The sequence below is a fragment of the Teleopsis dalmanni genome, chromosome 1, assembly GCF_002237135.1.
Source record: "Teleopsis dalmanni isolate 2A chromosome 1, ASM223713v2, whole genome shotgun sequence".
Taxonomy (NCBI): domain Eukaryota; kingdom Metazoa; phylum Arthropoda; class Insecta; order Diptera; family Diopsidae; genus Teleopsis; species Teleopsis dalmanni.
Window position 1 is genome coordinate 112,842,782 of NC_051846.1, and position 12,815 is coordinate 112,855,596.

At 30.2% G+C, this 12,815-nt stretch overlaps 2 protein-coding genes and 1 pseudogene across 2 annotated transcripts; all 3 read right to left on the minus strand.

Annotated features, from left to right (window-relative positions):
• Window positions 1-2,007: 2,007 nt before the first annotated feature.
• On the minus strand, window positions 2,008-3,822 carry LOC119673184 (annotated as a pseudogene).
• An 806-nt stretch (window positions 3,823-4,628) lies between these two features.
• Window positions 4,629-6,612, minus strand: LOC119673185 (probable cytochrome P450 4d14). Its single transcript, XM_038084420.1, has 5 exons — window positions 6,442-6,612; window positions 5,926-6,382; window positions 5,667-5,863; window positions 5,188-5,556; window positions 4,629-5,108 (listed from the first exon to the last, which is right to left on the minus strand). The coding sequence occupies exons 1-5, from the start codon at window positions 6,602-6,604 to the stop codon at window positions 4,777-4,779; spliced, it is 1,518 nt and encodes a 505-aa protein (XP_037940348.1). The 5' UTR covers window positions 6,605-6,612; the 3' UTR covers window positions 4,629-4,776.
• A 3,052-nt stretch (window positions 6,613-9,664) lies between these two features.
• Window positions 9,665-11,648, minus strand: LOC119676950 (probable cytochrome P450 4d14). Its single transcript, XM_038088217.1, has 5 exons — window positions 11,465-11,648; window positions 10,952-11,408; window positions 10,695-10,891; window positions 10,226-10,594; window positions 9,665-10,161 (listed from the first exon to the last, which is right to left on the minus strand). Exons 1-5 carry the CDS (start codon window positions 11,625-11,627, stop codon window positions 9,830-9,832), a joined length of 1,518 nt encoding a protein of 505 aa, XP_037944145.1. The 5' UTR covers window positions 11,628-11,648; the 3' UTR covers window positions 9,665-9,829.
• Window positions 11,649-12,815: the final 1,167 nt, after the last annotated feature.

The window sequence follows — 12,815 nt, forward strand, 5'->3', positions numbered from 1 at the left end:
TATTTTTATTGAACAAAATTCCTAAATTAAACATTTTGCATTTGTGGATAACTATAAAGTATAACTCTACATAGCGGGAGTCGCACTTTTCCTGACTCTTCAAGAAAAATTATTTTATCACACCCTTTATAAATCTAAAAAAATAAGTGTAAAGCAAATATTTACAAATATTTTGATATTCTTTTATGAAAAAGCAAATGAGAAATAAAAGTATTGTAAAAATAGGATATTATAGGAATATTTTTTTTTTAACACAAACTTTTTTAAAACATAAATAAAAATTTAATAAATTTTTAATCCCTACCTACGACTTTACCAATTTACAAACTCACGTCTAATAAATTAATGTAAATCGTTACACCTATTTCGGAGGCCTTACTCTACTACATCGGACACATCTTTTCCCTTATTCTTCCCAGTGCATAGTGTTGTATTTCAATTAAGTAGAAGTAAGCAGCTAGGTGTGTATTAGACTACGATTATTATGTTTTATTTTGGAATCTACATTAAGACTGAAAAGTTTTCGGAAATTCTCATTTAAAATTCGCGCGCTGTATATTTTTCGATATTTTAAGTTTATGTAGTTTGGCAGCACTGTCCTTAATTACTATGCCAAAAATGAGCTCGATCTGTCAGACAGTTCGTTTACGGCAGCTGTTGAAACCAGTTCACCTCAGTAGTGCGTTGCGAAATGTCTTCGACGGTCGTACGACCGTCCTGGAAGGCTTTGTACCACTCATAAACTTGAGTTTTCGATAAAACTGATTCCCCATAAGCCTTTTGTAGCATTCGCAACGATTCTGCACACGAAATTTCGTTCGAAACACAAAATTTGATGCAAACTCTTTGTTCAATATTTTTTTCCATTGTTTTTTTCGCAACGCCCTACTGAGGTGAACTGGTTTCAACAGCTGCCGTAAACGAACTGTCTGACAGATCGCGCTCATTTTTGGCATAGTAATTAAGGACAGTGCTGCCAAACTACATAAACTTAAAATATCGGAAAATATACAGCGCGCGAATTTTAAATGAGAATTTCCGAAAGCTTTTCGGTCAATGTAGCAAATCAGAAGTTGCGTATTAGTGTACGAATGTTATAAGAATCCCTCATTAGTTCTGCGACAAGGGAGTTAGAATGAACTACCAGTCGGGAGTGATAGTTGCTGCTTATTTGGTGTATTGACTCATACACTGCAGAGATGCCCAGATAATGATGTAGGACGTCATTCGGAACATACGGCGGAGACGGCGCAGATACGTAATATTTTTGATTGAAACCTCTGAAGCATATCTAAATTTGACTTCAGTGCTATACCCCAGATGGGTATACCGTAAGTCCAGATTGGCTTTAGGACGACCTTGTATAAAAGTATTTTATTTTGTAGCGATAACTTGGATTTGGGATTAACTAACCATTGCCTCCGTTTCGTAAAGATGTGGTGACGCCAATTTAGACGACGATCAAAATGTACACCTAGATATTTGACGTTTTCAGCTTGCGGCAACTCACGGAAAGATGTGTTCTGTTAATTATGTTACTTGTAAACAAAAATTTGATGTTATTTAACGTTCTGCTGCGTTTTTGTGAACTTCTGAATGCTAGAAAAACATTTTACAATATAATGTTAAGCAATAAAATACTTAAACGCAACGTTTAAGAATTTTTTTTTTATTTTGTATTGTTCAAAAGTATTATTCGTTTTACTTTTTCATGAGACTAATATTTTTAAATGTATGAAAGTAACTTCTTTAATTTTTGCATATTGCATTAATTTGCATAAATAAAGCTTAAGGAATTCGCAAACTAATTAATTTAATACAGCACTATTACTTCCTTAATAGCAGCTAACAACACAATTATTAGCACTAATACAAAACAAAAAAATTTTAAATGCATTTATTTATAAATATAAACAAAACATTTTGAATCTAATCACTGAACTTTAAACCTTTCAAAAGGTTATAAAATTTGAAAAAAAAACACTATTTACATATACAGTTACACATTTGAATTCACTCCTAAACTACGAATACACCCTAGGTCGAAGTCCTATATTGATACCACTCGCAGAACGAAGAATCAGATTTTGCATTGGTCTTACTTCTGCACCCAATGGTAAAAGTTCAAAATGGCGCAATAATTTGCTAATAGTGCTCTTCATTTCAATTAAAGCGAACTTTTGACCAATGCAATTACGTGGACCAGCACTGAAAGGAACATTTGCGAACGGATCAATTTTTTCATTTAAAAACCGTTCTGGTATGAATTCATCTGGATTTGAAAAATAATCCGGATCTCTCAAAGCTGCATAAAGCAACAAAGTTATATTTGTGTTTGCAGGAATCAATTTACCATCTAAAAAATGTAATTGAATCATACATTTTCACTTCGTAAAAAATTTTAGTTTATACTTACTTATTACAACATCACTATCAGTCATACGTCCTATAACTGGTACTGGTGGATATAAACGTACACCCTCCTTGATAACAATGTCTAAATACTTAAGTTCTTGTAGATCTTTCATTGTGATCGCTTTGTTCTTATCATCACCAATAACTTCTTGTATTTCATCAAAAAGTTTCTGTTGAATTTCTGGATGTCTAGCTATAAGGTAACATGTATATGATATGCCACTTGTAGTAGTATCATGTCCTTCAAACATAAATGTATCTACTTCCTCACGTATATCTGCATTTGATAGAGGTTTGCCATCCACTGTTGATTGTAGTAGAACGTCTAGAAAAGCCATTCGCTTTTTAACTCCCACATCATCTGACATTTCTAAGCATTTTTGATTTTTATAAATAAATATTTAATGATTTCTAAAGAAACTAGTATTCAAAAAATATTTAAAATATATACCTACTATTAATATATTAAAACTTACTTATTGGTATATTACTTCCATCTGTAATTGATTTTTCCAATGCAACTCTGCGATCCTTGATAACCGTATCCGTAAAATCATGCATGAGTGCTATCTGTTTTTTTAATCTGTATGCTATATGTGGTGCAGTAATCAGGAAAGGTATATCATAGCGTTGATTGCCTTTAATAACACGTGTAGCTATAATTTGGGAGACTCTGGAAAAATTATTATTGAATATAAGTAAAAGTGATATACAATATAATTTCTTACTCTGTGACTGCTTTGGCATACGGAAAATCTGGATTCATTTGAGCGTTGATTTTTACACCCATCGCGGTTTCGGCTATTATATCTAATGCAGTAAGACACACTACTGGAAACATATCTATGACTGTTTTACCGTCAGCTTTGTCATATAATTTTTTTGCCATAACTGTGCTTTGTTGATCGAAAATCTCAACGAATTGTTCTAATATCTTAAAATGAAAAGTCGGTGTAAAAATCTTTCTTCTCGCATGCCACTTAGATCCTGTACTTAGAAGTAAACCATCCCCAAGCCAAGGCAGTACTAAGCTGTATGAGTTGTTTTTTGATATAACTTGTTGACTGCTAAATATGCTTTCGAAGAATTTAGGATCTTGCACAAAGACACGTTCCTGATTAAAGAACCATAATCTCCACATTTTGCCATATTTTCTTCGCATCAATTTATTAAATTCAAATAAAGCTAAAAAAATGTTTATTGTGGTTTTGTGTAAAATTAACTATTTTTTCTTACTTTCAGTATTCAAGTTAATTAATTTTAGAACATTGCCAAAAAGCGGTAGTCCATTTGGCCCTGTTATTCCAGCATTTTTGAAAAGTTTATTTCTGTGTCGTTTATATAGAAAATCCCATATTGACAAAAACGTTAGAAAGCCTAAGAATAACTCCAAAAACATCTTTTTGGTTGTAAGGTTTATTTAATAATATTCGTTAAAACTACGAAAGAAAATATTTGTATTAATGTTGTTGGTCTTCTAGTTTGCTTTGCGATAATTTTTACTTATCTGAGATTTTGGTAAGTAGTAGCTGTTATAATATATATAACGTCAGAAGATATTAAAGGTAACCATTTTCGGTTTCCAAACTTTGACCACATGAAAAAAATTCACTTCTTCATTATGAAACAACGAAATCCATCAAATTTTTTTAAAACTTTCACGATTATTGAGTTCTTTCCTAATTATAATAATTGATTCTTAAGAACGTGTAGTCTTTAGATAATTTTATAAATTATTAATTAGGTATAATTTTTTTAATATATTAAATTCTCTACATTTACTTTCTTAACACCTAAAATAAGTCATCACTGGAACTTTACAAGATTCCAAAATGATATTAGAATTTGCAAAAGAATTCACCTTATTACTTTATATATCGGATGTTAAAATTTCTTAGAGGTTACATATGCTTTATCTCATCTTTTGAAAAATCTACACCTTTCCACTGTCGTTTTTGCATAAATTTACTTTTACTCAAATATATGTGCGCTAATTACGCCACTAAAATGCGATATAAAGAATCGCAACCTTAAATCAAAAAACATACAACAAACAAACTAATCTAATGAACTAAAATTATTTTCTAAATAGTAGTTAATAATACAACAGTTGACATTAAAATGCTTTTATTAAAATATATACACAAAAATATTTTGAACTTTAAATTACTTGAAACATTGAACTTTAAACTTTTTGGTTTGCAGGTAAATAATATTTAGGTGGCCTTTAAACATTCTCAATCATAATAAATTTATAGATTACATAAAACTAAAGTCCAATTCCTATAGACTTGTGAATAACATTTAAAAAATTAAATATAACTATTTACACACAATTATAAATCCCAATACATTCTTAAACTATGAATATACCCTAGGTCGAAGTCCCACATTAATACCACTCGCAGAACGAAGAATCAAATTTTGCATTGGTCTTACTTCTGCACCCAATGGTAAAAGTTCAAAATGGCGCAATAATTTACTAATAGTGCTCTTCATTTCCAATAAAGCGAACTTCTGACCAATACAATTACGTGGACCAGCGCTGAAAGGAACATTTGCAAACGGATCAATTTTTTCATTCAGAAAACGTTCTGGTATAAATTTATCTGGATTTGAGAAATAATCCGGATCTCTCAAAGCTGCATAAAGTAACAAAATTATATTTGTGTTTGCAGGTATCAATTTGCCATCTAAAATAAGTTATTAAAATTTTTTATTTGTTTTTTAAAAATTATTTACAATTTATAAAATAATTTAATTTGAACTTACCTATTACTACGTCACTATCAGTAATGCGCCCAATTATTGGTACTGGTGGATAAAAACGTAGGCTTTCTTTGATGACGATGTCTAAATACTTAAGTTCCTGTAGATCTTTCATTGTGATAGGTTTGTTCTTATCATCACCAATAACTTCTCGTATTTCATCAAAAAGTTTCTGTTGAATTTCTGGATGTCTGGCTATAAGGTAACATGTATAAGATATGCCACTTGTAGTAGTATCATGTCCCTCGAACATAAATGTATCTACTTCCTCACGTATATCAGCATTTGTTAGAGGTTTGCCATCCACTGTTGATTGTAGTAGAACGTCTAGAAAAGCCATTCGCTTTTTAACTCCCATGTCGTCTGATACATCTAAACGTTGATATAAACAAAGATATATATTAATTAACTTCTTAAGATTGAAGTAATTCAATGCACCTGATGCATCACTTATATTACATTGATAGAACTTCCAAACTTACCTAATGGTGTATTGCTTCCTTCTGCAATTGATTTTTCCAATGCAACTCTGCGATCCTTGATTACCGTATCCGTAAAGTTATGCATGAGTGCTATATGCTTATTTAATCTGTATGCTATATGTGGTGCAGTAATCATGAAAGGTATATCAAAGCGTTGATTGCCTTTTATGAAGCGTGTAGCAACAATATTAGCAACTCTAAAAAAATTGTGGTAACTAAGTATAGTAAGTTAAAATGCATGTGCAATATATTTCCTTACTCTGTGACAGCCTTGGCATAAGGGAAATCTGGGTTCATCTGTGCATTGATCCTTACACCCATCGCGGTTTCGGCTATTATATCTAGAGCAGTGAGGCATGCTACTGGAAACATGTTTATTACAGTTTTACCATCAGCCTTTTCGTATAAAGTTTTTACCATAACTGCACTTTGTTGATCGAAAATTTCAACGAATTGTTCCAATATCTTAAAATGAAAAGTCGGCGTAAAAATCTTTCTTCTCGCATGCCATTTAGCTCCTGTGCTCAATAGTAAACCATTACCAAGCCACGGAGCTACTAGATTATATAATTTATTTTTGGAAATAACTTGTTGACTGCTCAATATGCTTTCAAAAAATCTAGGATCTTGCACAAAGAGACCCTCCTGATGAAAGAACCACATTCTCCATATCTTGCCATATTCATTTCGCATTCCTTTAATGAATTCAAATATTGCTAAAACGAAAAAAATTTTTAAGTTTCTGTTATGAGTAAAATATAATTGTTTTGCTTACTCTCAGTATTCTCATTAATTGTGCTTAAAACATTGCCAAAAAGCGGTAGGCCTTTTGGCCCTGTTATTCCCGCATTTTCAAAAAACTTATTTTTTCTTCGTTTATGGATGAAGTCCCATATTAATAAAAATGTTAGAAAACCTAAAAATAATTCCAAAAACATGTTTTTAGTTTAAAGACCTGTTAAATAATATTTGTTGAAATAATAAAACAAATTATTTGTATTTATGCTGTTAATCTTTTAGTTTGTTTCGCGATAAAATGTGCTTATCTTAATGGTCTGATGTTAAGCTTGTAGTAGCGTGCAAACTGATAAAAATGAAATTTTTTATATCAGTTGCTCTTATATTTGCAACTATATCAACAATGGATGTTTAGCGTACCTATGTACTGTTTTTAAACTTTGATCGTTTAAAAAATTTACCTTTCTTCATAAAGAAAACATATAATCCAGGAAATTTTTTCACAACTCATTATGATTTTAAAAATTTAATAGATAAATATGAGCAATATATTAATTACTGTTGCGTGGTTTTTAGTACAATTCTCTAATCTTGCTATCATGTTATTATTATTTTTTTCAGAGAACTTGTATTACGACCTTAAAACCTTATTATACCTTTCCTTGAGTTCAAAATGTTTCTCTATTTCCTATTTTACCAATCAATTACTGAATCAGCTATATTTTGCAAATCTTATTCGTCACCCGATATTAAATGATCACACAAATGATTATTTTGTTTGTATATCACTACAGTATGTGAGCATACTCCCAGTATGTCTTCACAATCTCTTCCTATCCTCTGCAAAATCGTCAAACTCTATTAAAATAAATTTACAGCTTCGTACATAAAGTTCCTTCTAAAATATTCTGTTATAATTGATTAGTTTCTACGTATATTTAATTTCTTCCAATCCTGTAACGAGTTAGGTTAAAGGTGCATATAAGCAACATTGATAGTAAGAGTTCAAATTCATTGTATCACTTTAATATTATTTTCTATATTTTTCGAAAATGAATGAGAAGAAACTCCATAAATGATTCCTTGTCTACAAGCATCAAAACAACTCGTCTTTTAAAATCAATATGTGTTAGCTTAATGCGTGGTATTCAGCTTATCAAGACATAAATATCATATTTGCAGAAAAATACCTTGATCGCTGCTTGTCTTTCTGCTACCAAGACTATTTTCTGGTTCTGATATTTATATTTATAGTCAAGTATGTGAATAATTTAAATCCGAACTTAATACTCTGCCCCGACTCCTTTTAGTGAGAGACCTAGCCGTGTAATAAATTACGATATTTTAGTTTATCTTATTTGTTCTAAATATATCGTTCAAATTATTTTTTCCAATCAACTATTACAAAACTAAAGTTTATATGCATCGTATCTCACCATATTATAATATCAAAAAGTTGCTTTGAAAGAATCTTCTTACGTTTTAAACAACCACCTTCGCCAATGTTATCTCTAATTTTCATTAGAATGGTTCTCATTGTTTGAATAGGAATATGAGAGGATATAAGCTCTTAGATAACCCTAGTAATTATATGTTATATGTTACATGAGGTTTATATTTTAAATTTTATATATATATACTAGGGAACTTTGCCTACTACAACCTATATTACATTTATACGTACACTTTTATATTTAAAACTTTATATAAACTTTATATGAATTCTATCAATTAGCCATTATTTTTGAAACTTGTAATATGTGGATAGCCAAGGATAAATGGAACGGAACGGAACGAAACGTATATGGCGCTGCTGTAGTGTGCCCAAAGAAATATGTTATAATCAAAAGAGGTTCCATAGGACAATGAAATAAAAAAATACTGTTCAAATCAGTACATTTTAGATTATTTCATATAATGACATTCTTTGTTTCGCTCTAGGAAATTTATTACTTTGCAGCTATTTATTTGGCTCTTCAGGTTTTGTGCTTGAGAGATTTGTTCATTATCATAGTTCCTTGTACCGCACATTAGTTATTAAAAAATATGCTATTCTTTGAGCTTGTCCATATTTTAGTAATGATAAACGGTGCTAATATTTGAACTTACATGTGTGTATTTATGACATCCTAAGGTCGTGTATATTATTCTTTGAACTCGCATAAATTCAATGAACTCGCATAAATTCAATGTAATAATTTTTGAAATGCGTATATATATTATATAAAGTGTACTAAACAACCCGGACCCCAGCTGTTGTGTGGTCAGACTTTTTATAAGTTTCTGCTGCGCAAGTTATGTACATATCATTCTCTTTCATTATAGATTATAATGAATAAACTATTAATAATTCTTAAGTCAAGTTACTTTATTTGTTATTTAAATATACATATAAATTTATTAATAATTTTTTTTGCAAAAAATTACTACACTGATCTATTTTTAAATAAAAAATGTAGGTAATCTCAAAACTAAAATTATTTTCAAACATTATTTTAACTCATCTAGATTAAATGTTTATAAATGCCGAGTCATTGTTTACATTACAATTATTGAATTTGTTTATTTCTAATGATTCGCGCTATCAGTTGTCTTTTGCTCTGTTAAAATAAATGCTGAATCATTGTTTATCTTCCCGTGTTTGCCTCATTTTTTTTAGAGGCAAGAATTCGCGTAATTTTGATAAGGCACTGCACTTTGCGTTGGTGATTAAGCTTTTCGCTACCACATATTCTATTGTTATTTACACCCATTCTCTCGTCATGATAACCCAAAGTAAATTGTACAATGCTTTTCTTCTTAGAACTATTGTAATATTCTATGTACGATGAAAAAAGTCGGTTTCGTTAAAGTAAAAAAGTTACGCTCTACACTGAATTACAACTATAAGGAGCACGTATGTGACGCCTGCTTGTCAAACCGTACAACACATCAAAGCTGCCTCAGTGGTATCCGCAAAAGTCGAGTTGATCTAATGGGAAATCTCAAGCAAACTATGTGAGAAGTATAAACAGCAGCGTTTTGTGATTTTTATTTTGCGGGGAACATTATTGTTTACAACAACAATTGCCTGATGAAATTAGTTACATTTCGTACATAGGAAAACATTTAAAGTAAAGAAATGTTTTAAAACACTTTATTTATACAATAAATTTATCAAATACACATTAAATTTTTATTTAATTATAGTACAAATTATATTTGCTAAAAAATACAAAACCTAATGATAATGCTTATTTAAGTGGTTCTTTTATTACAAGCCATTTAAACAAAAAGTATATCAAACATAATAAATTGCTTTAATTTATGAGTGTTCTTACAATTTAAAAACAGTATATAACACAATTGATAATACGCTATTGATTAGATTGATTTCAGGTTTAAAACCTGAAATATAGTTATTTTCACAAACATAGATTCTAAGCCTATGAGTATACCCGAGGTCGAAGTCCAACATTAATACCACTTGCAGAACGAAGAATCAGATTTTGCATTGGTCTTACTTCTGCACCCAATGGTAAAAGTTCAAAATGGCGCAATAGTTTACTAATAGTGCTCTTCATTTCCAATAAAGCGAACTTTTGACCAATGCAATTACGTGGACCAGCACTGAAAGGAACATTTGCAAATGGATCAATTTTTTCATTAAGGAAACGTTCTGGTATAAATTCATCCGGATTTGGGAAATAATCGGGATCTCTCAAAGCTGCATAAAGTAACAAAATTATATTTGTGTTTGCAGGAATAGATTTACCCTCTAAAATAAATTGTAGAAATTACAATTATTAAAAGACCAAAATAATTAAATATGATGATTTTACCTAATACAACATCGTTATCAGTAATGCGCCCAATTATTGGTACTGGTGGATATAAACGTAGACTCTCTTTGATAACAATGTCTAAATACTTGAGTTCTTGTAAATCTTTCATCGTGATCGCTTTGTTCTTATCATCACCAATAACTTGTCGTATTTCATCAAAAAGTTTCTGCTGAATTTCTGGATGTCTGGCTATAAGGTAACATGTATGTGATATGCCACTTGTAGTGGTGTCATGTCCTTCAAACATAAATGTATCTACTTCCTCACGTATATCTGCATTTGATAAAGGTTTGCCATCTACTGTTGATTGTAGTAAAACGTCCAGAAAAGCCATTCGCTTTTTAACTCCGACGTCGTCTAATACATCTAAACGTTTATATCAATATTAAAAAAATATTAAACAATTTTTGAAAAGCAAACAATCCAACGCATTCGAAGTATTTATTGCTAAAATATTGTAACTTACCTAATGGTGTATTGCTTCCTTCAGCAATTGATTTTTCCAATGCAACTCTGCGATCCTTGATTACCGTATCCGTAAAGTCATGCATGAGTGCTATTTGCTTCTTTAATCTGTATGCTATATGTGGTGCAGTAATCATGAAAGGTATATCGAAACGTTGGTTACCTTTAATAACACGTGTAGCAACAATTTGGGCAACACTAGAAAAATTGATTGGTAAATATAGCAAGTAAAGTTGAATATATACTATAATTGCTTACTCTGTGACTGCTTTGGCATAAGGGAAATCTGGATTCATTTGTGCGTTGATTTTTACACCCATCGCAGTTTCAGCTATTATATCTAGTGCTGTGAGACATACTACTGGAAACATATCTATCACAGTTTTACCATCTGCTTTTTTATATAAAGTTTTTGCCATAACTGCACTTTGTTGATCGAAGATTTCAACGAATTGCTCTAATATCTTAAAATGAAAAGTTGGCGTAAAAATCTTTCTTCTCGCATGCCACTTAGATCCTGTACTTAGAAGTAAACCATCCCCAAGCCAGGGAATTAGCAGATTGTATAAGTTGTTTTTTGATATAACTTGTTGACTGCTGAGTATGCTTTCAAAGAATTTAGGATCCTGCACGAATATACCATCATGATGAAAGAACCATAATCTCCATATTTTTCCATACTCGCTTCGCATTAATTTATTAAAGTTATATATGGCTAAAAAAAAATTTTATTACTTTAAGATTTGTGTGACATTCAATTGTTTTACTTACTCTCGGTATTCTCATTAATTGTACTTAGAACATTACCAAACAGTGGTAGACCTTTTGGACCATTTATGCCAGCATTTTTGAAAATTTTATTTTTTCTTCGCTTATGGATGAAGTCCCATATTAATAAAAATGTTAGAAAACCCAAGAATACTTCCAAAAACATGTTCTTAGTTGAAAGGTCTGTTTAATAATATTCATTAAAGCCATTGCAGAAACTATTTGTTGTGTCTGTGTTTTTAGTCTTTTAGTTTGTTTCGCGATAACATTTGCTTATCTTAATGGCCTGATGTCTAACTTGTCGTTTCGTCAATACTGATAAAACTGAGATTTTGTTATATACCAAGTGATACAACATTTCTCACCCCTTTTTCTATTCGAAGTAGATTTCTAGTCATAAGACATATAAAATTTAATATTAATTTTAATATTGTCAGTGGATACTTGGAGTACCTATGTACGGTTTTCGAACTTTGACAGAACGAAGAAATCACTTTACTCATAATGAGAAAGCAGAATTCAGAAAACTTTTTGCAATTCATTGTGATATGAAATATTTGATAGATAAGCGTAAACGTGTTACTAAAACTTGTACAGTTATTGGGTTAATCCCCTAAGAATAATAAAAAATAGTTTACTTATTGATAAATCATAAATATTTTATTATTAAATATAATTTTTTTTAATATAATTTTTTTTTTTGTTTTTTTTTTTTAATTTATTTTTGATTTTATAGAGTTTTTTATATTTTTTCTAATTTAACTTTTATTTTATTTTTTGATAAATTATTAAATTTATCAAATTTTATAATTTAAAAAAATTACATACATTAAAAAAAAAATTGAATGCAAACCAATAAAAAAAAATTAAGAATCATTACGAAAAATTTGACAGAGTATTTTAAATTACCTTATCACTTTACAAAACCAGGAACTTACTCTAGTGAAGCTTATAGATTTTGTATGAAAGAGAATTAAACCACAAAACACGTATGAAGAGTCTGCTCGACACTGAAACGTAAATGAAAGAAGTAGCTTGGTAGATATCTCATATTAGATGAAGAAAAACTATAATTTATGTTCAATACTACAATTTATAGGGGGCGTTGAAAGGGACTCTAATATAGAGATTTAGGTCGCAATGAAAATTAAACAAATATATAATAATAATAGCTGCCTACCTTTTGACTTGATTCAACTTAATCGAAAACTCGTTTTAAGCGGGTTTGTAATAAGTGGAAAGTACTAAATTGTATTTTAAAATCGTTAGGATTCAATAATGTTATTTTTATTAACAAATATTTAGCGAACACTTTCAGAGAAGAATATATTTATATCATTTCAATGGCTTAGCC

Coding starts and splice junctions, on each gene's coding strand:
- LOC119673185 (XM_038084420.1), bottom strand. CDS start 6,604: ATGTTTTTGGAATTATTTTTAGGTTTTCTAACATTTTTATTAATATGG. Junction 5,864..5,925: donor TATGCCAAGGCTGTCACAGA/GTAAGGAAATAT, acceptor CAATTTTTTTAG/AGTTGCTAATATTGTTGCTA. Junction 5,557..5,666: donor AGGAAGCAATACACCATTAG/GTAAGTTTGGAA, acceptor ATCAACGTTTAG/ATGTATCAGACGACATGGGA.
- LOC119676950 (XM_038088217.1), bottom strand. CDS start 11,627: ATGTTTTTGGAAGTATTCTTGGGTTTTCTAACATTTTTATTAATATGG. Junction 10,892..10,951: donor TATGCCAAAGCAGTCACAGA/GTAAGCAATTAT, acceptor CAATTTTTCTAG/TGTTGCCCAAATTGTTGCTA. Junction 10,595..10,694: donor AGGAAGCAATACACCATTAG/GTAAGTTACAAT, acceptor ATAAACGTTTAG/ATGTATTAGACGACGTCGGA.